The sequence below is a fragment of the Pan paniscus genome, chromosome 3 (assembly GCF_029289425.2).
Source record: "Pan paniscus chromosome 3, NHGRI_mPanPan1-v2.0_pri, whole genome shotgun sequence".
NCBI lineage: Eukaryota > Metazoa > Chordata > Mammalia > Primates > Hominidae > Pan > Pan paniscus.
Window position 1 is genome coordinate 56,968,787 of NC_073252.2, and position 27,922 is coordinate 56,996,708.

Consider the following 27,922-nt stretch of genomic DNA (forward strand, 5'->3'; position numbering starts at 1 on the left):
CAGTGAGCTGTGATTGCACTGTTGCGCTCCAGCCTGGGTAACAGAGCAAGACCTGTCTCAAAAAGAAAAAAAAAAAAAAAGGCTCTCTATATTATATGCTAAATATGAGAAGTGAAAAATAAGGTCGTCATTTGTTATTTAAAAATAAATTTTAAAAAATTGGGTAGTAGACTACCTTTATCATTTAAAAATTCTACATCTGTTCCATATTTAATGTACTTTCCCTCTCTTTGTTAAAGATTGTCAGAAACTATCAGTGAAGGGACCAGTAATTCTCTATCTACTTGTACAAAATCTGGTCCATCTCCCCTTTCCTCTCCAAATGGGAAGTTAACAGTAGCAAGTCCTAAGCGTGGGCAAAAGAGGGAAGAAGGATGGAAAGAAGTTGTAAGAAGGTGAGTAATTGTTTTTGTCATTCTTTTTATGTGCTATATATCACAGTCAAGTGTTATTTACCTTATAATTAAATTCCTCCTACTCTTCTAAAGGTTGCAAACAAACTGATGGTTCAAGGCTAAATTTGACCAACAGAGAGAGCCTGTGCCATATTTTAGATGAAAAAAATTACGTGTTAATTTGGCCCCTCAAAAGTATTGGAGTTTGCTTTGAGAACTATTTTAGATTGTGTCTTTCTCAGCTTCGTTATCTCAAAGCCTTATATAATACAAAGAAGTATTATAAAAGCTACTTGTAAACATTTGATGAATTAGTAGGTATTGATGTTAAACTGTTGATCTAATCATAGTAACTGTTGTCTTTAAATCATAAGATAACTTTATTTTAAGGGTTTCAGGATAAAAATATTTTGTTTTGCGTGGGATTTTAAAAAGAATATGTATCCAAGAGTAAAAATACAATATCTCAGAAACTTAAAAGGAGGTAAGACACCTGAAATCCAGAAAGAATGTGATCCATTGTCACTCTTTGATAACTTATTTTAAAGAACTTTCCAGAAATTTCGTAAAAATTTAAACTTTTGGTTATCTGAAACAAAAGCTATAGTGAACCAAACTTAGTAACTACTGTTAATCCCTAAGTGCAGTATACAGGTTTTTGGCTTATTTCCTCCGTATTTTAGACCAAATCTTGTCCCCGTCATACCTATGTTTATTTCTGTCTCTATTTTCACACACTATACACACATTCTTTCTTTCACTCCTTCACATACACACTCTATTGGATTAATTAAAATCACATCACCAGAATATTCTCTATACACTAATAAGATAATTTGGTTTTTGTATATGCATTTAATACTGTGTTATACAGTTTGGAAATGATGATCACTGGCTGATTATCATGCCCTTTAGGTTAAAAAGAGTTGTCAGGTAACTTAGTTGTATATATAGAGAACAGGGATCATGCCCTTCCTTTTAGAAAATATGACAATTTTTAATACTTAACCATTCTCAATAAATAATTTGGTTGTTTATTGAACTATACTTGACTGCTTCTCTTTATTGAGAACTTTATACTGTATTTCTTTTAGAAATATTGTTTAATCAGCTTATCAGGAATTCGGGCCTGACACCTGTGGCTCATGTCTATAATCCCAGCATTTTGGGAGGCCAAGACAAGAGGATCACTTGAGACCATGAATTCAAGACCAGCCTGGGCAACATAGCAAGACCCCATCTCTGCTAAAAACAAAATTAAAAAATTAGCTGGGCATGTGGTTTGTGCTTGTAATCTCAGCTACTTGGGAAAGGTGGGAGGATTGCTTATGCCGAGGAGTTTGAGGCTGCAGTGAGCTATGATCACACCACTGCATTCCAGCCTGGGTACAGAATGAGACTCTGTCAAAAAAAATAATAATAATAAAGGAAATCTATAATCTATATCTGAATGTTTAAAATTAAAATGTAATTTTGCAAGTATTAGATGGATATTGCTTTTTTTTTTTTTTTTTTTTTTGAGATGGAGTTTTACTCTTGTTGCCCAGGCTAGAATGCAATGGCGTGATCTCGGCTTGCTGCAACCTCTGCTTGCTGCAACCTCTGCCTCCCAGGTTGAAGTGATTCTCCTGCCTCCGCCTCCCGAGTAGCTGGGATTACAGGTGCATGCCACCATGCCCGGGTAATTTTTTGTATTTTTAGTAGAGATGAGATTTCACCATGTTGGCCAGGCTGGTCTTGAACTCCTGACCTCAGGTGGACCACCCACCTTGGCTTCCCAAAGTGCTGGGATTACAGGCGTGAGCCACCGTGTCCGGCCTCAGATTTTGCTTTTTAAATTCTAGTAGGATTTTCTTTTTCCGGACATTATTAAAGATTTTTAGAAAGTTTTCATATTTGTGGATGGTCATTTTAATGCTACTATAAGAATACAGGGAAGCTATGAATATTTTTTCTTTTTTCCTGAGAAGGAGTTTCACTCTGTCACCCAGGCTGGAGTGCAGTGGTGCAATCTCAGTCCACAGCAACCTCCATCTCCCGGATTCAAGTGATTCTCCTGCCTCAGCCTCCTGAGTAGCTGGGATTACAGGTGCACACCACCATGCCTGGCTAATTTTTGTATTTTTTTCAGTAGAGACAGGATTTCACTATGTTGGCCAGGCTGGTCTCGAACTCCTGACATAAAGTGATCTGCCTGCCTTGGCCTCCCAAAGTGCTGGGATTACAGGCATGAGCCACCACTCCCGGTCATGAATTTTTAACATCACTCTTTGAGTTATGTATATTAGAGAATAAAAAGAAGCATATGAGTAAAGCACCAAAAGGGGCCCACAAGAAGTCTTTCTTGACTCTTGAGGCTAGATTAGATGCCCAACCAGCATATATATACACACACATATAATATATATATACACACACATATACATGTATATATTATATGTATATACATATATATGTCTATATATACATATATGTATATATAATACGTGTGTGTGTGTGTACACACATACTATTGCAACACTCATGACATGGTGGTGTTTTCATAATTAGCGTGTAGATAGTCAATATATGTGGGCAGAAACCCATGTCTGTCTTATTTACCATTAGTATTTGCATTAGCACAGCACGTGTCTACATAGTATGTGCTTTACCGATACAAGTGAAGAATGATAATCAACAAAGCAAACAATCTTTGATAGTGAGATGAGAAGCTATAATAAAGCTTATCTGTCTGTTGCTCCTGATTGCCTTTTCTCTGTTCATCTAGAGTAAGAGTAAATAGAAGAGGCTTATTCAACAATATTCTGTATTTATAGAAAAACATTTTAGTAATACTCTTTCCTCTTTTAAAAATTACAATAACTATTGTTAATGACTAATCTTAATTTATATATACAACTTTTAAACAGGTCAAAGAAAGTATCTGTTCCATCAACTGTGATATCCAGAGTGATTGGAAGAGGAGGCTGTAATATCAATGCTATTCGGGAGTTTACTGGTGCACACATAGATATCGATAAACAGAAAGACAAGACTGGAGACCGGATAATCACTATAAGGCAAAACTTTGTCACTTACGTTTTCTTCCTTTATTTTATTGCACTATAGCTTAATGAAATATAGCCATATGAGTTTTCAGTGGAACTTTGTGTTACATAGTATACTTTTTAAAATGGGAATTTTATTAGTGTTTGAGAAGACAAATTTTATAGTTTTCTTTTTTCCTAGGTAATACACTTTTGTGAAGTGTTTCAGAGACTTATAGGAATTTGTATGCATGTGTAGCAAAGGTTTAAATAAATAATTTCTGTACATAAACTGTTTATATGACATTCTTAAAAATTTGTTCTGACTTTTAGGGAGCGCATTTCTAACATTTTAAGCAGTGGGTTTTTGTCTTTCTCAAATAACCTTTGAGATTTGTTATTCTGAGATTGTGTCTTTAGAATTTGAGTTCTTGGGCCGGGTGCGGTGGCTCACGCCTGTAATCCTAGCACTTTGGGAGGCTGAGGCGGGCGGATCACCTGAGGTCAGGAGTTCGAGACCAGCCTCAACATGGGCTCTCTACTAAAAATACAAAATTAGCCGGGCATAGTGGTGCATGCCTGTAATCTCAGCTACTCGGGAGGCTGAGGCAGGAGAATTGCTTGAACCTGGGAGGCAGAGGTTGCGGTGAGCCAAGATCGAGCCATTGGACTCCAGCCTGGGCAACAAGAGTGAAACTCCCTCAAAAAAAAAAAAAAAAAAAAAAAAAAAAAAAAAAGAATTTGAGTTCAGATTTGAATCTGAAGTGAAGATATAACTTATCTTGAATAACTCGTCGAATATGTCTATGCCTGAATATTCTTAAAATAAAAGTGATGTTCTAAGAAATCATAAGAATGTAGGAAGCTATATTTAATTACTTTAAAGTAAATTCATGTTCCTTTGAAAAAGAGTTTTATATTTTTTACATGGCAGATATAAGTTTGTATGAGGCAGATGCCCCTTTGCATTATATAGGAGAGCTAATAGTTACATCATACCTCAAAAATAAGAAAGCAAGTAGCCATCTCTATTTTATTCATCGTCCTCTCCTTCTGACTGGTTTTCCCCTGGGTATTTGGGTAGTCACAGCCTATCTTATCTAGAAAAGAGGGAACCAGATACCCTTTATTAGTAATTGCTCCCTTGGGTTTCCATAAATATCAAATATTTTCCTGAAGATCCAGCACTAAGGTTTTATATGGCTATTGTTGGCACTATCAGGATTCCTGCATCATTTTAAGACATCTTCCCAGAGGAGTTACAATAATTATCCTATTAATAGACAAACTACTAATGAATTTTTAGTAGATGGAGTCATCCTAGATACCAAGATTTAAAATAAAATACTGTTTTCTTACTCAGTTGTATTATTTTCCTTGTTTACTTCTATTATTTTTAGTGTTGATTAACTGTTTCAATATTTTTAGGATTAAATGTTTCAATAACATTGTGGATTACATAGGCTTTTATGTGCAGTGGTTTTTCTAACTGTAGTGTATTTTACAGTAGGAAAATGGTTTCTTAGTCTAAGGAAACAATAGTGAAATGTATTTTTGAAAAATAATTCATTTACTATTCTTCTGAAAAATAAAAGTAGTAATTCAGGACAGTTTATTGCTTTGTTTGTAGAATACCTCAGGAATTGTAAGAAAATTGCTGCCCAGCTTTTGTTATCTGTCCTTTGTTTGTATGTGTGTATGTATATACACACAAAACTGTGTGTGTGTTTGTGTACATAAATACATATTAAAAACACTTTACATACTCAAAAGTAGGGAAAATTCTACCTAATTTTTTTTTCTCAATTTATAGGGGTGGCACTGAATCAACAAGACAAGCAACTCAATTGATTAATGCTTTGATCAAGGATCCAGACAAAGAAATTGATGAACTTATTCCAAAGAATCGTTTGAAAAGCTCCTCAGCAAATTCCAAAATAGGGTCATCAGCACCTACCACCACTGCTGCTAACACTTCCTTAATGGGAATTAAAATGACAACTGTAGCTCTGTCATCAACATCTCAAACTGCCACAGCACTCACTGTGCCTGCAATTTCTTCTGCATCCACTCACAAAACCATTAAGAACCCAGTGAATAATGTGAGGCCTGGTTTTCCAGTTTCTCTTCCATTAGCATATCCTCCTCCACAGTTTGCACATGCTTTGCTTGCTGCTCAGACTTTCCAGCAGATCCGTCCACCAAGGTTGCCCATGACCCACTTTGGAGGTACTTTTCCACCAGCTCAATCCACTTGGGGTCCTTTTCCTGTCAGGCCTTTGAGCCCTGCCAGAGCTACTAACTCGCCTAAGCCTCACATGGTGCCTCGCCATAGCAATCAGAATAGCAGTGGTTCTCAGGTGAATTCAGCAGGTTCTTTAACTTCAAGCCCAACAACTACAACCAGTTCATCAGCTTCAACGGTGCCTGGTACATCTACAAATGGCAGTCCAAGTTCACCTTCTGTCCGAAGGCAGCTTTTTGTCACAGTTGTGAAGACATCCAATGCCACCACAACAACAGTCACAACCACGGCAAGCAACAACAACACTGCACCCACAAATGCCACATATCCTATGCCTACTGCCAAAGAACACTATCCAGTATCATCCCCATCTTCCCCATCACCACCAGCCCAGCCAGGAGGGGTTTCTAGAAACAGCCCTTTGGATTGTGGATCAGCATCTCCAAATAAAGTGGCATCTTCCTCCGAACAGGAAGCAGGTAGTCCACCAGTAGTAGAAACAACAAACACTAGACCTCCAAACAGCAGCAGTTCTTCTGGGAGTTCATCAGCTCATTCTAATCAGCAACAACCTCCGGGATCTGTTTCTCAGGAACCAAGGCCACCTCTTCAGCAGTCTCAGGTTCCTCCCCCGGAAGTTAGAATGACTGTTCCTCCTTTAGCAACAAGTTCTGCTCCAGTGGCGGTGCCTTCTACTGCCCCAGTGACTTACCCTATGCCTCAGACACCAATGGGATGCCCCCAGCCTACTCCTAAAATGGAAACCCCTGCTATTAGACCACCCCCTCATGGCACAACTGCCCCTCACAAGAATTCAGCTTCAGTGCAAAATTCATCTGTTGCAGTCCTCAGTGTCAATCACATTAAAAGACCTCACAGTGTTCCCTCTTCTGTCCAGCTACCTTCGACCTTAAGTACACAAAGTGCTTGTCAGAATTCAGTACATCCAGCAAATAAGCCTATTGCTCCCAATTTCAGTGCCCCCTTACCATTTGGGCCCTTTAGCACATTGTTTGAAAACAGCCCTACTTCTGCTCATGCCTTCTGGGGAGGATCTGTTGTTTCATCTCAGTCAACACCAGAATCTATGCTATCAGGAAAATCCTCATATTTGCCAAATTCAGATCCTTTACATCAGTCTGATACTTCCAAAGCTCCAGGTTTTAGACCACCATTACAGAGACCTGCTCCAAGTCCCTCAGGTGAGTTTATATTTTCTGACATTCTGCAGCTGTTCATTTGCACAAGTGATGTGAAAATTCTTGGTCATTTTCTAATATTTTTACTCTCTGACTGGACGATATAGACAAAGATTGTTGGATTTAGTTAACTCAGATGCTGTTGTTTGTGTTTAGTATGGTGTTATTTTTTAAAATCTTTTTAAAAGCTACCATAGATTTTTATTTAATTTTCCATAAATAAGTCTTCTGATCAGGCGGGGTTTTTTTGTTTGTTTGCTTTTTGAGACAGAGTCTCGCTCTGTCACCCAGGCTGGAGTGCAGTGGCATGATCTCAGCTCACCGCAACCTCTGCCTCCCAGATTCAAGTGATTCTCCTGCCTCAGCCTCCCGAGTAGCTGGGATTACAGACGTGCACCACCATGCCTGGCTAATTTTTGTATTTTTAGTAGAGACGGGGTTTCACCATGTTGACCAAGCTGGTCTCGAACTCTCAACCTCAGGTGATTCACCCACCTTGGCCTCCCAAAGTGCTAGGATTACAGGCGTGAGCCACAGCTCCTGGCCTAGGCGTGTTTTTCTCTCTCAGAAGTCTTTCATGTTTTAATTTAATAAGGTACTGTCACCAAAAGTTTACATTTATTACAAATACAAAATAACAGATTTTAAAAATTGGGTTTTATTTCGCATTATCTTTTTTATTTCTAAAATAATTTTAAAAATAGAGCTACACAGTCTGATATGGTAGCCAATAACCATGTGTACTTTTAAAATTTAAATTAATGAAAATTTTAAAAATAAAAAAATTAGCTTCTTAGGCTACCCATATTTAAGTGCTTAAAAAACACTTGTGGCTGGTAGCTACCATATTGGACAGCAAAGATCTAGAACATTTCTATTATCCAAAATTCTATTGGGCAACACTGATATATGTAGAAGATACAAAGATCTCCTGATTGTAAGCTATTGCTTTTTTAAAAAAAACTTTTTACTTTAAAATATTTTTAGATGTATAGAAGAATTCTATAATTCCTCAGCTTCCCTTCATGTGACCATCTTACATAACCATGATACATTTCGAAACTAAAAAAATTAATATTGGTGTAGTACTACTAACTAGACTACAGATTTTAGGCAGATTTCACAAGTTTTTCAAGTAATATCCTTTTTCTATTGTAGGATCTAATCCAGGATGCCAGTTTCCATTTAAAGCTGTTGGGTTTTAATATAAGCATTTCAAGTAATTAAAGATAGTCCACGTAAGAGATGGACACACTATGGTCTATGGGCCAAATTTGGCCTGCTGCCTGTTTTTACATTTCTTAAATGTTTAAAAAAAAATTTTTTTTTTTAAGAATAGGCTTGGCACGGTGGCTTGTGCCCGTAATCCCAGCACTTTGGGAGGCTGAGGTGGGTCGATTGCTTAAGCCCAGGAGTTCCAGACCAGCCTGGGCTTAAGGGGAGACCCCATCTCTACAAAAATATAAAAATTAGCTGGGCGGCCGGGCGCGGTGGCTCACGCCTGTAATCCCAGCACTTTGGGAGGCCGAGGTGGGCGGATCACGAGGTCAGGAGATCGAGACCATCCTGGCTAACACGGTGAAACCCCGTCTCTACTAAAAATACAAAAAATTAGCCGGGCGTGGTAGCGGGCGCCTGTAGTCCCAGCTACTTGGGAGGCTGAGGCAAGAGAATGGCGTGAACCCGGGAGGCGGAGCTTGCAGTGAGCCGAGATCGCGCCACTGCACTCCAGCCTGGGCGACAGAGCGAGACTCCGTCTCAAAAAAAAAAAAAAAAAATTAGCTGGGCATGGTGGTGCATACCTGTAGTCCCAGCTACTTGGGGGGCTGAGGTGGAAGGATGACTTGAGCCCTAGAGGCAGACGTTACAGTGAGCTGAGATCACACCTCTGCATTCCAGCCTGGGTGGAGACCCTGTCTCAAAAAAAAAAAAAAAAAAATTTAAAAAGAATAAACATGCAACACAAAATATGAAATTTTAATTTCAGTGTTTGTAGAGAAAGCTTTACTGAAACACAGCAATGCCCATTCATTTGCATATTGTATAAGGCTACTTTTATGCTACAATGACAGAATTGAGTAGCTGGGACAGAGACCATGTGACCTGCAAAGCCTAAAATATTTGGTATTTGGCTCTTGGTTGCCAACTCGTTATCTGTGTTATTGGAAATATGACATTCCGGGACAAAAATTTCCAAGTTTAATGGGAACTCAATGTTATTTTTACCTATTTCTGTAACATGTAAATAAAATTTAATGAAGGTGGTCAGTAAATATTCTTTGCTAAAAGTCAACTGAAATATTTATGTGTACTATGAAAAATAATTTATTTTACATTAAAACAATAGAATCAATATAATTAGATTTTAGATCATTATGTGCCAGTGTGTAGGAAATGCTTTAAGTTTGATTTTTATAGTAGTTGGAATTTAATACTTTACCTTTCCAAAAATGTGATAATCTAGGTGTGGGATTCAGAAAGGCTAAAATTAAGATTTAGAGAACAAAAAAATAAATTCCTATTTTTTGAAAAGGTATAGAAGAAAGACCTCTGTAAGAAAGGTGAGGTTTTTAGGGAGTGTATAGTTGATTAGAGCCAAAATTAGCATTGAAGTTTAACTTACAAGTCAATTACCTAATTCAGGTCATTTTGAGTTAAAGATACTCCTTTTATTACATAGGAAGTATGTCCTTTTATTTTCTCCTAAACCTCTCTCAGATCCTAATTTACACTTCTCTCTACTTCTTCCTAATTCATTTTGTGTTCCATATTTTTCTTCCTTTGTTTAACTTTTCTTATGTAAATAATTTGATCATTTGTATTTTAGACTCAGATCTGTTTTTATAGTTTGTATTTTGAAAAGTTTTTTAAGTCACATAAAGATCTAAGGACAGAATAAGCAGCATAGTAAATACTTGGTATTTCCACATTTATTAATATATTCTCTGCTTGTTAACATCTTTTCAAACTCTCTCCCTCACTCCCCTCCCTTCCTCTCTCCCCTTTTCCTTCTTCCATCCTTTTTTTCCCTCTCTATTGCTGCTTCCTTTTCTTCCCCCTCTCTTGTCTTGTCTTACCTGTCTCTCCCCTTCTTCATCCTTCTTTCCTCCTTTTCCCCCTTTCTATCCTATCTCTATTTTCTTTTCTTCCCCATCTTTTGTCAAATCATGAGAAGATAACTTTCAAACATGGTACTTTACCCCTAAATACTTTGATATGTATCTTCACAATGTTTGCCTTCATAGCTATGCCACTATTACTGCACCCAATAAAATGAGGATGAATTTGATAATAACACCCAGCATAAAATGCCATTTTCCCAAATATATTCTTTCTGCCTATGTGTGTCTCTTTTCCTTGCCGTTTGATCCAAGACTCAATCAAGATTCACACATTACTTTTGGTTGTTATGTGTCTTTGGTCTCCCTCCGTCTAAAGTGTTCTACTGCCTTCCTCTGTAATTCTTGACATTGACTCTGTGGGCAAGTTTAATTCAGTGATTATGTCAATCCATGATTAGATTCAGATCAAATATTTCAGGAAGGAGCATCATATAGGTGATGTTTTGAACCTCACACTGCATTTTATCAATGACAGATTGGCTGGATGTGGTGGCTCACACTTGTAATCCCAACACTTTGGGAGACTGAGACAAGAGGCTCATTTGAGGCCAGAAATTTAAGACCTGCCTGGGCAACATTGTGAGACCTTGCCTCTACAAAAATAAATTTAAAAGCTGGGTGTGGTGGCATGTACCTGTAATCCCACCTACTTGGGAGGCTGAGGCAGGAGGATCACTTGAGCCCAGTAGATGGAGGCTGGGGTGAGCTATGGGCAGCAGAGCAATCTCCTGTCTCCTTAAAAAAAAAAAGAAAAAATGATAAATTGTTCCAGTATTGGCTGTGGAAAGCATGGCCATGTGGTTATGTAATTATCAGATCTCTTCATTGTAGAGTTGTATCTACAGCCCTTTTTTGCCCTGTAGTTTTATACAACTCTTTGGTCCTTAAACCTATTTAAAATCCTACAGATATATATATATATATATATATATATATATATATATTTTTTTTTTTTTTTTTTTTTTGAGATGGAGTCTCACTCGGACGCCCAGGCTGGAGTGCAGTGGCACAATCTAGGCTCACTGCAACCTCCGCCTCCCAGGTTCAAGCGTAAAATCCAATATTGACATGTGTTCTATAAAAGCTAATAAAAGGTAAAACAAAAATATAGCTAGGTGTAATGGTGAACACCTGTAGCCCCAGATACTCAGGAGGCTGAGGCAATAGGGTTGCTTGAGCCCAAGAGTTTGTGGCTACCGTGAGCTATGATCACGCCACTGCATTCCACCCTGAGCAACAGAGAAAGCTGTCTCCTAAATTAAAAAAAAAAATCGTTGACAATTATTTTCTTTCTTTTTTTTCTGTAGTTTTAACCCGTTAGACTAAAATCAGGTAGGTTACTTGTGTAATAGTGTGTAAACATTTGTAATACTTTTTTAATGAACATATTTCGAAAACAAATGTGTACCTGTAAGAGAGAAAAAGAAGAGGAAGAGTAAATGTTTTATCTTTATCCCTAAAAATAAACATTAAAAAAAAAATGTTATCTAAAAATCCCTAAAGGTAAACGTTTATTCTTCCTCTTCTTTTTCTCTCTCACAAATACACATACATTCATTTTTGAAATAGGAACATCTGGAAGTTTCACTTTCTGTTTTATATATGGTTTTTGGTTTTGGATTTTTTAAATAAGTTTGCATTAATTTTATGATCAATAAAGGCAACAAAAGTCCACTTTGACAGAAAGCCCATGTAAAGGAAAACTAATGATCCTTTTTAACTAAAACATTAATGCCCACTAGTGCTGAAAGTGCTAAAATCAAGAATTAAATTTGTTCCCAGTAAATTATAATTTGAATTTAAGAGTATAATGTGATAATTGTTTCTTTTATAATTATCTACATAGTTTAGTTTTTTGTGTGTGTGAGACAGGGTCTCACTCTGTCACTCAGGCTGGCATGCAGTGGTGCCATCACAGCTCATTGCAGCCTTAACCTCCTGGGCTCAAGCAATCCTCCCACCTCAGCCTCCCAAGTAACTGGAACTACAAACACACACCACCAAACTTGGCTAATTTTTTTTTTTTTTTTTTTTTTTTTTTTTTTTTTTTTGTAGAGGCAGTCTATCCTGGTCTTGAACTCTGGGTTCAAGCAGTCCTCTCACTTTGGCCCCCCAAAGTGAGATTCATGCCTGGGATTATAGGCATGAACCACCACACCCAGCCAGGAACTTTTTTTTTTTTTTTTTTGAGGTGGGGTCTCGATGTGTTGCCCAGACCAGTCTTGAATGCCTGGCCACAAGCAGTCCTCCCACCTTGGCCTCCCAAAGTGCTGGGATTACAGATGTGGGCCACCACTCCCAGCCGGGATTTTTTTAATTATCTAAAATAGTTTTGAATATATTTAGGGCCTTTTAGAATTTTAAGGTGTCTCTATTTCTTGCAGGAGTAACTATTATAAATTATGATGACCTTCTACATTATAGGTATTGTCAATATGGACTCGCCATATGGTTCTGTAACACCTTCTTCAACACATTTGGGAAACTTTGCTTCAAACATTTCAGGAGGTCAGATGTACGGACCTGGGGCACCCCTTGGAGGAGCACCCGCAGCTGCTAACTTTAACAGACAACATTTTTCCCCGCTTAGTTTGTTGACTCCGTGTTCATCAGCATCAAATGGTGAGTTTTATACACCGTAATTCCATAAGAATCTGCATATGTTTTCTTAAAAACAGCAGGTTTCAAACCTCATCATAATTTTAATACCATAAAAATGTAATTTGTACTCTTAGAAGTCTGGAATTTCAAAAAAATTTCTAGGTATTTAAATGATTAGAATCAACCTAGGTTCTATCAAACCTAAAATATTGAAGTTTTTCTAAGAGGGATTTTTATTATTTTTTATTTTTATTAGAGACAGGCTCTCACTGTGTTGCCCTGGCTGGTTTCGTCAAACTCCTGGGCTGAAGCAGTCTTCCTGCCTTCCAAAGAGCTGGGATTACAGGTGTGAGCCACCACACCTGTCCTGAGGGATCATTTTTTGGGGGAAAAAAATTAATCCTTGTACCTGTTATTAATTTATGTTTACTTTTAGTTTTGAGAATACAGGTACCAAGGAGAAAGATTTCTACCCTTGAGTGAAAATTACATCCTTTTAGTCCAACTTTAAATCTCATCTAGGCTGGGCACAGTGGCATACACCTGTAATCCTAGCACTTTGGTAGGCCAAGGCGGGTGGATCACCTGAAGTCAGGAGTTCAAGACCAGCTCGGCCAACATGGCAAAACCCTGCCTCTACTAAAAATACAAAAATTAGCCAGGCGTTGTGGTGTGCACCTGTGATCCCAGCTACTTGGGAGGCTGAGGCAGGAGAATTGCTTGAACCCAGGAGGCGGAGGTTGCAGTGAGCCGAGATCACACCACTGCACTCCAGCCTGGGCAACAGAGCAAGACTTCATCTCAAAAAAAAAAAAAAAAAATCTCATCTGCATTAACAACACAACAGATTTCACATTATCACATGTGTTTTTTAACTACAGGCAGACTTTTGAAGCAGTGATTAGATTTTCTTTCTTTCTTTTTTTTATTTGAAATGGAATCTCACTCTGTCACCCAGGCTGGAGTGCAATGGCTCAAGCGATTCTCCCGCCTCAGCCTCCTGAATAAATGGGACTACGGGCATGTGCTACCACACCTGGCTAATTTTTGTATTTTTAGTAGAGACAGAGTTTCACTACGTTGGCCAGGCTGGTCTCAAACTCCTGATCTCATGATCCGCCCACCTCGGCTTCCCAAACTGCTGGGATTACAGGTGTGAGCCACCAGGCCTAGATTTTCAAACTAATGAAGATCAGTCAGCAATAGAGAATTCAACTCAATTAAGAGAATTCTGTAGTAAGGTTGGATATGTTTGTTTTCCAGGTAAAGATGTGAAATTGCTTATCCCTTAAGGAAGTTATAGTAAGACTTCGGTTTTTTTTTTTTTTGGTTTTTTTTTTAACTATCAAATTTCTTCTAACTAGCAATGCTGGAATAAATAACAGTTAACCTAATTAACTTAATGAAAGAGTAAAAAGTTATAATTATTTTAGAGATACATGTCAAAGTACATTGCCAGTTAAAGCATGAGGTAAATTGTAGCCTGCAGTGAATTTATATATTCATAGTTTTTCTTGTGTTTGTCAAATAGTGGCAGTCATATAGAATATTAATTATCCTTGCACAGCTCCCAAAGTGCTGGAATTACAGGCCTGTACCACCACACCACCCAGGTTAGGTTTTTTAATACATGCTTTTGAATATAGTGCTATATTGTAAATACAGAGTATCATTGAGGGCATTACAATTGCTTTTATTGTTGCCACATTCCAGTAACTATTTTGTTACAAAAAATTTCAGACCCATAGAAAAGTTAAAGAATAGTTCAAGGAATATCCATATTTCCTTCGCCTAAATTTCCCAATTATTTTGTTATATTTATTTTCTCTCTCTACTGTTTTGCTGAACCATTTGTAAATAAGGTGCAGATATGACACTTCAGACCTAAAAACATGCATCACTTAAGAATAAGGATATTTTCTTATGCAACCATGATACCATTATCAAATACCTAATAGGTTAACATGAATTCAGTAAGAATTAATCAGTCCATATTCAGATATCTTCAATTATTCCAAAACATTTTTTATAGATGTTTCTTTCTTGAACCAGGAACTACCACTCAAGGCTCACATATTGCATTTGATTATGTCTCTCAGATTTTGTAATTAATAATTTTAAACTTTCAAGAATACCACAAGGATCCCTTGTATATTTTTCCCAGATTCACCAATTAAACTGCATTACTTCCTTTCCTCATCATATATTCCTCTGTGTGTGTGTAAAATTATTTTATTCCTGAACTATTTTAGAGTTAGTTGTAGACGTCAAGCCCTTTTGCCCCTAAATAACTTAGTTTCCTAAATATAAGAATGTTCCCTTCAACAACTATGATGCAGTGTTTAAATTCAGCAAACTTTACATTTTATATTATTATCTAATATATGGTGCATATTTACATTTCATCAGTTATCTCAATAACTTTATTATTTTCTCTCATCCAAGATTCTAATTAGGACTGCAAGTTACACTTAATTCCCATATCTCTTTAGTCTCAAATAATCTAGAACTGTTCTCTGAGTCTTTCTTTAACTTTCAAAGAAAGATTCATTTTATGAAGACTACAAGCCAGTTGTTTGCTAGAATGCCTTTTATTTTTATTTCCTACTATTTCTTCCTGATTAAATTCAGGGTATGTTTAATAAACACTGAACTAAGCTGTGAGAAATGTGCAGTGTAATTTTTACTGTAGGAGCACTTTTTGTTCTTCTCCTTTCTTTTCATGTAATTTTTCTGTAGAAGCACTTTTTGTTCTCTCCTCTCTCCTCTCCTTTTCTTCTCACGAGTTCTGTCTCTGTCACCCAGGCTGGAATGCAGCAGTGTGTGACCATAGCTTACTGCAGCCTCAATCAAACTCCTAGGCTCAAGCAGTCCTCTTGCCTCAGCCTCCCAAGTAGCTGGGACTACAGGCACTTGCCATAGCACCCAGCTAATGTTTTTATTTTATTTTTATGTATTTATTTTTTGTAAGATGAGGTCTTACCATGTTGCCCAGACTGGACTTGAACTCCTGATCTCCAGAGACCCTCCCACTTTAGCCTCCCAAAATGCAGAGATGCTGAGATTACAGATGTGAGCCACCACGCTTGGCTCACCTTTTTTTTTTTTTTTTTTTAATAAAAAGATAATGTATCTCTCTGTTGCCCAGGCTGGAATGCAGTGGCACAATCTTGGCTCACTGTAACCTCCACCTTCTGGGCTCAAGCAATCTTCCTGCCTCAGCTTCTCAAGTAGCTGGGACTACAGGTGTGCACCACCATGCTTGGCTAATTTGTTAAATTTTTTTTTGTAGAGATGGGGTTTTACCATGTTGCCCAGCCTGATCTCAAACTCCTGGCCTCAAGTGATCTGCCCACCTGGGCCTCCCAAAGTGTTGGGATTGCAGGTGTGAGCCACCACACCCAGTGGCCCCACTTTTTGAATTTGTAAATCACATTGCTCTTTCAATTTTAACTCAGGACTCTGTTATCATTTCTAAACTGTGGTGAAGTTACCGTGGTATCAGTGAAACTTAAATCCTTAGGCCACTTCATTTTATGGGGTACTTCCAAGTGCTGTACATGATTTTTTTATTTGTAATTTTTCATTCTTCTAAAAAAGGTTCCCAAAATTTTGTAAGTTTAAGGCCCCACAAAACCTAGATCTGCCCCATCCTCTGAAACCTGTTTCTCTAATATATAAGCTGATGTTTTTAAATAACATGGCTCTGAATTAAATTTTGCTTTTTTTCTAATTGAAGTAATTATAATAATTAGAGATGTGAAAATTATTTTAGTTAGGTTCTTTTCATGAAAAGGAATATAGGCCCATCCAGGGACTCTCATGGAAAATGATGTTTATATAAGGCTATGCAGAACCATTTTCCAAACCGTCCAGGACTTAGGGATAGCTATTCTCTCTCTCTCTCTCTCTCTCTCTCTTAGAGGATTTGTGGTCTCTCACTCATGGTCTGTTTCTTGTCAGTTTCTTGCATTCTGCTCTCTTTACACCTAAACTTCTTCATAATCTTATCTTGTATATGCACATCAGTGGTTCAACTTCATAATTAATTAAACCAGTTAACCCTTTAATTCCCCATTCTTTGATGAGGAATGTGATTGGCTCAGCTCATATGTTCAAGTCAGACCATTTCAGTCAGATTACTGACTAGCCTAAAATGGATCATTCTTGGATGGGTGCCTATCCTTAATCCAATAGTTGTGCAGAGAGGGAGCAGAAAACAGGGTCGTCTGATAAAAACTATGACTAGAGGGGTGGCAGAATCTGTGCAGAGAGTAAACTTCTTAAATGGCACAGCTCAGCAGGCAAGCCTAGTAATTCTGTTTATTAAAATAGAATGTGTAGGAGGCTGAGGTGGGAGGATGGCTTGAGGCCAGGAGTTTGAGGCTGCAGTGCACTGTGATTGTGCCTGTGAATAGTCACTGTACTTCAGTGTGGGCATCATAGTGAGACCGTCTCATAAAAAACAAAACAATGTGGAAGGTTGTTGTTATTTTGCTCTACTTTGGTTCTAGAAGGATACAGGAAATAAAAGGGAAACCAGAGTGAACACAGAGGTTAAGGCAGGCTCCCAGGGATGAACCTAGGGGAAAGCAGGATTCATTTGTTTATCCTTCTTTCCTTCCTGCCTGCCTGCCCTGACTATGTCTTGATGTTAGTTGTTCTGGGTTGATTTTTCCTAGAGGTTTAGGTGTGGCCTTTCAATATGTAGGTTTTTAAAAAACAAGCTTTTGTTATTTATCTTTGTGTTTACATTTACATGTCTGTGTATTCCTTGTAGTTTTTGTCTGTTTTCTACTGCATGTATAATTGCAGAATTTGGTTTTATTTGGTCTTTAGCTAAAATATTCTTTTACTTCTAACACTTTCCTGAGTTTTGTCATATTGTTTCTGTTTTACTAATTCTGAATTATGCTGTTCCTTCATATCATTTTCTTTTCGTTCATTTTTGAATTTTAGGTTATAGCTTTTTTTCTGGAGTGCTTTTATTGTCAACAGGAATGCTATAGGTCTTTCTCTTTTATATAGTAGGCTTATTTGGAATTCAACTGCAGTTCTGTTGAATCTGCAGGTAACAGTTTTGATTTTTAAGCTTCAGACTCCTTTATTATTTATACCATTTTAATTTAAATGTGCTTTAATATTTAAGCTTTTTTGGGAGGGGGAGCGGGGATGGAGTCATCTTGCTCTGTCACCCAGGCTGGAGTGCAGTGACACGATCTCGGCTCACTGCATCCTCCGCCTCCCGGGTTCAAGTGATTCGTCTGCCTCAGCCTCCTGAGTAGCTGGGACTACAGGCGCGTGCCACCACGCCCGGCTAATTTTTGTATTTTTAGTAGAGACAGGGTATCACCATATTGGCCCCTCGAACTCCTGATCCCATGATCCGCCTGCCTTGGCCTCCCAAAGTGCTGTGATTACAGGTGTGTGCCACCACGCCCAGCCAATATTTAAGCTTTTCACATAAAATATAATTTTGGTTACTTTTGTTTTTTCTCAATAATGTATAGAGATTGAATCACTAATGAATAGTCTCAAATTAAGAAATCCACCTTGTTTGCATAAGTAAAAAAGATTCTCATTACCAAAAGCACGTTCTGTGAAGTACTCACAAGATAAAATAAAACAGACTTAGGCAATGATCCTCTTATTGGTATTTTATCAGTATATATAATGTTCTATAAACTTCAGTTCTAATTTGAAGAAACTTTTTTTTTTTAAACTGGACATGATGGCTCATCCCAGTAGTCCCAGCTGTTCAGGAGGTTGGGGTGGGAGGATCGCTTGAGCCCAAGAGTTTGAGGCTGCAGTGAGTTATGATCGAGCCTCTGCACTCTAGCCTGGACAATGGAGCAAGACTCCGTCTCCAAAAATACATAAATAAAATAAATAAAAAATGAATAAATAACAAAGAAACGTATTTCTTTTTCTTAGGCTAGGTTTTCCAAATTTATTAGATAGCTGAATCTCTTTTTCATCATAACACAAAGAGCAAGTATTCCCAAGGAATACAGTTTGGAGATTGCCACTACAGGCAGTGATTCTTACCCATCTCCATTCTGTTGTTGTTGGTTTGTTTTTTAATTTAAATGTCTTATTGCTTGCTACATTTTACTTAATGTCAAGGGTTAATTCATTTGAATATTATTTAATTTAATGGTTTATTACCTTTGTAGTTGAACATTTTGCAGCATTGACATATTCTACCTTGAAGTCATGGAACTTTAGCCAAATTTTAATATGCATAATTTTTAAGTATTATTTTTACGTTTTGTTTTTCTGAGAATATATATTTAAAACATCTCCTGGTTTTAAGATTTGGTTTTATAAAATTACATGTTCTATAGATGACCTGTATTTTATTTCAAAATATCTCTTCTCTAGATTCTTCTGCACAGTCAGTATCCTCGGGAGTTCGTGCACCATCTCCTGCCCCATCATCAGTACCCTTAGGGTCAGAAAAGCCCAGCAATGTGTCTCAGGACAGGAAAGTTCCAGTCCCTATTGGGACTGAACGTTCTGCACGTATCAGGCAAACTGGAACGTCAGCTCCATCTGTTATTGGGAGCAATTTGTCTACATCAGTAGGACATAGTGGCATCTGGTCCTTTGAAGGGATTGGTGGCAATCAAGGTAGGATATTCTGTCCTGCTCTCTAGAAATTAACTTAATGCATTTAACTATAATGTAAACAGTATTTAACTTTAATAGTCATTTCCTTTTTTTTTTTCTTTTTTTGAGATGGAGTTTCACTTGTTGCTCAGGCTGGAGTGCAATGGGGTGATCTTGGCTCACTGCAACCTCCACCTCCCCGGTTCAAGCGATTCTCCTGCCTCAGCCTCCCAAGTAGCTGGGATTACAGGCATGCGCCACCATGCCCAGCTAATTTTTTTTTTTTTGAGACGGAGTCTCGCTCTGTAACCCAGGCTGGACTGCAGCGGCACAATCTCTGCTCACTGCAAGCTCCGCCTCCCGGGTTCATGCCATTCTCCTGCCTCACCCTCCCGAGTAGCTGAGACTACAGGCGCCCGCCACCACGCCCGGCTAATGTTTGTATTTTTAGTAGAGACGGGGTTTCACCGTGTTAGCCAGGATGGTCACGATCTCCTGACCTTGTGATCCGCCCGCCTCGGTCTCCCAAAGTGCTGGGATTACAGGCGTGAGCCACTGTGCCCCCCCTGTATTTTTAGTAGAGACAGGGTTTCACCATGTTGATCAGGCTGGTATCAAACTCCTGACTTCAAGTGACTCACCCACCTCAGCCTCCCAAAGTGCTGGCATTACAGGCATGAGCCACCACGCCCAGCCTCGTAGTCATTTCTAAAAGATCTGTATTCCTATTTTTTTTGTTATGTGAATATTTAATCACTTCTTTATGAGCTCTGTCCCCATGTGACCTTTCTCATTACATGTATTTATTACTGCTTTCTGAAAATATCTAATGCAAGCATGTTCTTTTCTTCCTTTCATCATATTAAGGACATATTAATATTTCCTTTCAGTCCCTTTAGGTTGTACTTAGGTTTTTTTCTTTTGTTTTATAACACCAAGTTTTTAGATTATTTCATTAAGCTATTATGTCACTACTTACAAACCATGGAAATATTGCTGTAAATATATAAAAGTAGGTCATTATATTGAAATAATTTACGGTTCAATGTGGAAAATATTAGAAAAACAAAATATTTGATTTTGACTTTAAATATTACCTATTTTTGTTTTGCCTCTTTGTTTGCCCTCAGACAAAGTAGACTGGTGTAACCCTGGGATGGGAAATCCTATGATCCACAGACCGATGTCTGACCCAGGAGTATTTTCACAACATCAAGCAATGGAGCGAGATAGTACAGGAATTGTAACTCCTTCTGGTACATTCCATCAGCATGTTCCTGCAGGCTACATGGACTTTCCTAAAGTTGGGGTAAAGTCCTGATTTTGTACTAGTTATTTAAGGGAGGGTTTTCTGAGAAAATGTTTTGAATATAGTAGGCATATGTATAATCTAATGTTAAAATAAGTTATATAATGGGTAATAATTTTTAGATTTCTTAGATAAGTTACACATTCCCAGGATGAGGTGAACTTTCAAATATCAATTTTAAGGCTATTGATTATATTGGGAAAAATGAACAATGACTTGGATGTTAATGTGTGTGTTTTCCTTTTTTAAGGGTATGCCTTTTTCTGTGTATGGGAATGCAATGATTCCTCCAGTAGCACCTATCCCTGATGGTGCTGGAGGACCCATATTTAATGGCCCTCATGCTGCAGACCCTTCTTGGAACTCACTGATAAAGATGGTTTCCAGCTCCACGGAAAATAATGGCCCTCAAACGGTGAGGCTGATCATTCAGTGAATAAACATTTATTTTGTGTTTAAGAAATGCAAAGACAAATAGGATTCAGGTAACTCATGATAGCAAGAGAGTTTGGTGAATATGGGCAGTTGAGGAAATTTAATATAGCTGCAATATAGCAGAGGGCTGTGGGCAGTGGTACCAAAGGCAGGTTTGGGGCTAAAATTATGAAAGGTATTGTATATTCTACTGGGTAGCAGATAATAAATGAAAGATTTTAAGTTGCAAAGTGACTGTCATATGATTTTATACATTAAAGTTTACTAGTGGTGTGAAAAGACCATCTAAAGGTTATTTATTAAAGGTACTATAAATAACTCTGAGAATTCACATAAATGGTTGTATATTTTAGCTTAGTGTATGTTTAATATCTTTGATTTATTTTTCTTCCACAACCGTGAATCTATAAATGCTCAGGTAATGATTTTTCTTTTAAAGGTTGTAAATCAGATTCTGTTTGAGGGATAAGAGGTAGGAAAATAATAGAAAAAAGGTTTTATCATTTTTTTCCATTAGTTCCTAGTATATTGCAAATTGAAGAGTACCTCCTTAGTTTTTTAAAAGTTTTATTTTAATAAAATATATGCTAGATATATATTTTGTAAAATGCATGCTCTATATTCATAGGTGTGGACTGGACCCTGGGCACCTCACATGAACAGTGTGCATATGAACCAGCTTGGCTGATGAGGATCAGCTTGTTAACCTGCAGATTCCTTTTCATTTGGAGGAAATCACAAGTGGCCGAAAAAAAAAAATTATGCTCCCAAATCATTCTACTGATGTGCTTGACTGAAGTGTGTAGGCTTTTTGCAGAAGATCTTACTAACTGACCTATTTTCTGTGAACATTTGTGACTGCCCATTCCCCATCATCATCTGTTTTACCTTAGTTAGCATTTTTCTTATCATTTTTCTTTTTTTCTTTCCCTCTTCCCCTTTGGACATAACTTTCTGTTGAAGCTGTTCTTTGGCTGGTTGGTTTTAGTACTGTAAACTGCTTCTGAGCAAACACGGAAATTTAGCAAAATTATGTAAACTTGATCCTGAAGTTTTAGAATGGCAAATAAATGTACAATTGTTTACATAACAGAAAAGGCTAAGCAGAAAGTAAATTTCAATATGTCAGTATAGAGGCTCTACTTTATGTAGACTTAAATTAATGTGAGATATGTACCTTCATATTCAGAAATCTGGATGTTTCCTTCATACATTAAACTATTAATAAGCATAACTTTTCTACTGGTGTAATTTAAGTATAAAGTAAAATAATGGGCATTATCATTGGATGTTTCCCCACATTGGCTTTTAAAATACCCATCTTGCTTTCTTTTTGGTTTATTTGTAGCAAGGCACATATAGAAGAAGAAATTTCTGGCTTTTCCATGTTGTTTTATTACCTTTTCTCACTTTTAAAACTAATACAGACTTATCTCCTCACTCCTTTTTCTCTCCTTACCTTTACCACTAATACTAGTAAAATTATCTTTCTGATAGTGAAAAGGTTCTGTCAAGATTTTCACTGTAATGGCTGCTACAGAGATGGACCGTCTTCATCATCACCAGTGGTTTCTTCTAATTATAAAATGTTTAAACTTTCTGAGAATTTAAAAAGCCACCACTGTTCCCAGTCAGCATATACAAGCTCTTAATATTCTGTTTATTAAATAATTCAATGTACTATTTTATATTGGATGATATTGATTCTTAACATTGGCTTTTCAGTCATCAACAGTCAACATAAAAATTTCAATTTTCAGTAATTTAGTGGAAAATATCTTATTTCTTTTTTCAATTTTAAAGGCTTCCTGCTTTTTTACCCTTGTATATTATCAGTGAAAAGGATCAACAGTTAATTTGAGCCAAGTAATAAAAGAAATTTTGCATTTGTCACGAAGACAATTTATGGTAGACAGATAAATACACAGATTACAGTATAAAGTCTCCATTTAACCTGTTTATAAAAGATACAAGGCCACACTAAACTACTCAGTGGGATTTATATATTCCATCCACTTGAAACAATAAACAGTAATGTATCCAAGATTATGTGTCCTACCCTGTCTCATGGAAAAATTAATTATATGGTTGAAATGTAAAAGAAAGTAAGCATAAAAATTGAGTAATGTATATATCAATTTGTCTTTTTTTTTTTTAATTAGACATAAAATTTCACACTGGTAAAACATAAAAACTAACTAAAATTCATATAAATCACCTAGAGTTGATGATATTAACATGGTTCCTTGGTTGTCAAGTAAATCAAATGATTTCTTCAGTCTGAGTAAAGAGTAAAGCCTGAGTAAAGAGTAAAAAGATGACTTCTCAAACATATCCAGAAATTTGTAAACAGTACACTCATATCTTTTAGGTTAAGAAGTGGTCTTAAAATATATAAATTTGTTTTTCCACCTATGTTTAATATGCCCAAATTTAAAGGGAGAGCTAAAAGACAGCCTACAAATAAATATAGCTATGAAATAAAATTATAGCACTTTACTAAAAAAGGGATGTAATAATGTTATTTAACGAAGTATTTTATATATGACTTGCCACTATTCTATACATAAAATTTTTTTTCTTAATTCTTTCCTGTGTTAACTAGGGTTATTTTCTATTTAAGGTAATCCTGCTGGAGAACAGATGCTATCCAATATTTATTACAACACATGAGTTGTGTTGTTTCACAATACTGAATTTCTTAGGTGAGGTATTTTATTTAAAAAGGAGGGGGAAAACTCCTATATTTTCTTGACTTCAAACCTGTGGGGCCAGGGGATATAGATTGAAATGCTCCGTATTTAGTTTTGGGGATCAGGCTTGTTTAGTACGATACCATGGTTTTAGAAGTCTGTACTAGGAACATTTTTAAAATACATTTTTTATATTTCAGATGTAATGCAGTGCACTTTTATTTGAACAATAAAAAAAAACAGAACTTTTTGAGACCATGAAGGTCTTTTATTTTTTAATTTTGAAAATATGTGGTATGTGTATATGCAGACTACATCGTTTTAAGAAATGATTTAACTCTTGGACATTACACTTGGGTTAGTTCACACCTTAAATCCCCAAGTAGTTAATATCTCAATTATTGTATAATCAGTTTATACCATCCATTCCCAACAAAATTCCACATTTCATGCCTTTTCAACATACATTTCAACATAATCAACATATTTACAAACACTGACGTCAGTGTTTATAAAGAAGAAATTTCCCCTCCTATTTCCCATTACTGAAAAGTCAAGTCATTTTTATTAATACATGAAAATTAATTTTTTTGTAAATGACTATACGTATAGTCATTTTTCTCCTTTGGAAAAGGTAAATAGCTTATTAACTAATCCTGTCTTGTTCTTCACAAAAATAATAGTCCATGCGTGTTTTGACTCAAATAACCTAAATACACATTTTGTAAAAATTTTGTACCCTATATTACTTATTTTTAAAACAGTACAGTGTTAGACTAAACAGGAAAACTCAAAGTTATAAAATCTCTTCAGATCCTCTAGTTTATTAAATCTATTTTCATGTTGATGTTTTTCACAACACTTATTCCCACAGATCTGGCATTACAGAACATTTAAAGTGTACCAAAACATTGTTTTAATAACAGATTTTAAAATCAGGATTATTTCAAAATGATTAAAATAGCAAAGAACAACCAAGTCACTGCTTTTAATCACTATAAGCAGAAATTCAGTATTCCATTCTCAGTATATTTTACTTACGTAAATGAATCTATGCAGATATCTTACACTTTTAATGTTTGCTGTCCTTGACACTAAATTCCGAATGTTCCTTAATGTCTTTGGAAATACATATACTATTGATAAATGCTTGCTTAAGTCACAGCATTTGATTAACTCAGGTGACTGGAATTTAAGATGGGAGCATTATCAGTGCTTTAATAAGTCTTAATGTGTTGCACACCTTGATTGCAAAAATATCACTTGAATTTTGGATAAGTGTAAAAGAAAATGTGCTACTGTGGCTTTGACAGAATACCTTTATAACGTAAGAAAGTACAAACCTAATATCTGTGGTGTAGGAGGTTGCATATTATACTTCTGCTTTTAAATGAATTCACACTTCTGAAAAACAAAAGCCAACTTTGCATTTTCAATGCTTGAAAACCAATGATAAGAAAGATGTCAAGGGGATGTCTTTCAATAAAGAGAAAAAAGCCAATTCTAAATTAGGTAGCTTTGGTTTTGAGAAGTAATGCCTTAAGTAAGAAAGAAAAACTGAAATCTTAATCTCATTCTAAGGGATCACTAACAATTGCTCATGGAAATAGTTTATTTCTTAAAGGTGTTTTGTTGTTGTTTTATATATACCCTAGTAAGCTACAGTCATTTAGTTTGACAAACATTTCAGAAGGCATATTTGGGAAAAGAGAAGACTAAATGATTACATGATAATTACACCCCATATTCAAATTTTCAGCACTTAATTCAGCCTACTACAACAAAAATACTGTTGACTGAGGAGATTAACAGAATGTGTTTCTCACAGTTCTGAGAGCTACAATGTCTAACGTCAACATGCCAGCCTTTATGGTTTCTGTTGAGGGCCTTTTCTCTGGTTTGCAGAGGGCTGTTTCCTTTTCAGTTTCTTCGTGTAGGGCAGAAAAAGGTCATCTTGCTTTTGTCTTTTCCAAGAGACAGGATCTCTGTCACCCAGGCTGGAGTGCAGTGGCATGATCATAGCTCACTACAACCTCAAACTCCTAGGTTCATGTGATCCTCCCCACTCAGCTTCCCAAAGCACAGGGATTTACAGGTGTAAACCACCATGCCCAGCCTTGTTTCTTCCTATGAGGGCACTTACCCAATTCGAGAGCTCTACCCTTAAAACGATTACCTCCAAATACCATCACCTTGGGGTTTCAAAAAAGAATCTGGGGAGGACAAAAACATTCAGTCCATAGCAAGCTCCATTCCTGTGTTTGGCACCATGATGGTTAAGAATTACAGAGACTGCAGAAAGAAAATGTAATACGTAGTCTCTTCTTAAGGAATTTGAAGTTGAGAAATTAACTGACATAACACTAATATCAAAGACTGGAATAAGCTAATTATAAATGTTGAACTTTTAAAAATGTTTTAATACATTGCACAAGTTCATTTGCAAAGAGGATTGACAAATGATTTCAGTTGGTCCACTCAATAGTTGTAGATCATTTTGTACTGTACTCTGAAACAAAAGATACAAAATAATCACAATGTTGTATAAACAGTACCTATACATTAGTAGTAACACTTTCTTTTGCATTGGGCTTTAAAATTGACAACTACTTACCCCAACATCCTCTACCAAGTAGATAGCAAGTTCTAGTCATCCCTGTTATATAGATTAAGAAATGTGTTTATACACATATATGAAATTAGCAGAAACTAAATATTCATAAATTTTATTTAGATCAATATTCAAACTTAAGGAAATACTTTTTAAAATAAGAATGTAATATATGAACACAATGTATAGCAAAAAATGTGTTCCAACACTGAAATCTCATTTGTGACCCCTGATAGAACTCCACAAAATTAAATCTTAGGAATTGAAGAACAGCTTACAGCTTTTTTTTTTTTTTTCTTTTCTTGCTTTTTTTTTTTTTAAAGAGATGGGAATCTTGTTGCTACCCAGGCTGGAGTGCACTGGTTCGATCATTGCTCGCTGCAGCCTTGGACTCCGGGGGGGCTCAAGCAATTCTCCCACCTTAGCCTCCTGGTAGCTGAGACCACAGATGCAAGCCACCACATCTGGAGGATTTTTGTATTTGTTGTAGAGATGAGGTCTTGCCATGTTGCCAAGGCTGATCTCTAACTTCTGCCCTTAAGGTATCCTCCCATCTTGGCCTCCCAAAGTGCTGGGATTACAGGCGTGATCCACTGTGTCTAGCAAAAATAACTTTAAAATTCTGTTCAGATTATGAACAGCTGAACAGTAGTAGCAACTGATGGCTTTTTTGTTAGCTTAATAAATGGATAAAGAAATAGATTGGTAGGTTTTTCTTTTAGAAAAAGTTTATATATAGCATGTGTTGTGCTGTGTGTTTAAACACATTTAAAAATTCATGTATAGATTTATCAGTCAGTTTGGAAAGCAGATGAATTCCAGAATCCTGAGAAAGTTATCGTAGGGTACCCTTGGTTAGGTGCACAGTGAAGGGCAAACGATAGCTGGCGTTTGACATTACCCAACATTGTTGGAGGCTTCTTTTCCTAAGTAAGTAAATAAATAAATAAATAAAAATCAAGGTTTACTCCTCACAACATATTTTAGTCTGTAGTCTAGGGGTGACCCTTCGGTGAGGAAACTCCTCCACAACATTCCATTTTGTTGTTTCCAGGAACACAAAAGTTAAAACTATATAGTCCATGTAGATTCAACGTATTCCTTTAAACCAGAAGACAGCCAGTGCTGCTGTTCAGGCTCTTTAAAGCTTATATAGGATACAAGTAAACTCAAGGAATTCACCGTACTGCCAGTGAACTGCCAGTGATAGTTTCCCTTAAATAAAGAGATGACACTTTTACTATAAGATTTTTGCTGCTATTTATCATGGAAGACAAAACACCGAAGAAATTCAGTTTGCAGGTGGTGGTCAAAATACTAACTGGAACAGATGGGCCAATTAAATCTACAAGAGACTGAACTATCCCTCGTGCTTAACACTCAGGGTCAGCAAGAAACATGCGTCTCTCCACAAGCAGGTACTTTAGCAACGTGTGACTCTTGAGTATGATAATCTATCGTAATCGCTAACGGAAGCAATCAGGTGCACGTAAAGAGGCTGGGGATCAGCTTCTGGTCACAAAAAACCGAGCAAGGATAATTCCACTACAAATGACTATTAGCTTTAGTGAAAAAGAATGGTAAGTTAGACGGTGTAGATGAACTTTACAAGGCGAGAGCTCCCTAAAGAACACCCAGCCTGGCGGAGGGCAGCAGGCTCCACCCACGTCTCTG

At 36.8% G+C, this 27,922-nt stretch overlaps 1 protein-coding gene across 4 annotated transcripts in view; it reads left to right on the top strand.

Moving 5' to 3' along the window:
• ANKRD17 (ankyrin repeat domain 17) overlaps positions 1-23,082 on the top strand; it is a 184,966-nt gene extending 161,884 nt beyond the window's left edge. For 3 of the 4 annotated variants that reach the window (XM_008971825.5, XM_034958674.3, XM_063603788.1), the window contains exons 27-34: positions 240-395; positions 3,305-3,454; positions 5,235-6,868; positions 12,412-12,609; positions 18,973-19,221; positions 20,331-20,509; positions 20,760-20,924; positions 21,573-23,082. In XM_008971825.5, coding sequence (XP_008970073.3) covers positions 240-395; positions 3,305-3,454; positions 5,235-6,868; positions 12,412-12,609; positions 18,973-19,221; positions 20,331-20,509; positions 20,760-20,924; positions 21,573-21,632 — 2,791 coding nt within the window. In that variant the 3' untranslated portion in view covers positions 21,633-23,082. The remainder of the gene's footprint in view (positions 1-239; positions 396-3,304; positions 3,455-5,234; positions 6,869-12,411; positions 12,610-18,972; positions 19,222-20,330; positions 20,510-20,759; positions 20,925-21,572) is intronic. The other variant, XM_034958677.3, reaches the window with a different exon arrangement.
• The last annotated feature ends 4,840 nt before the right edge of the window (positions 23,083-27,922 follow it).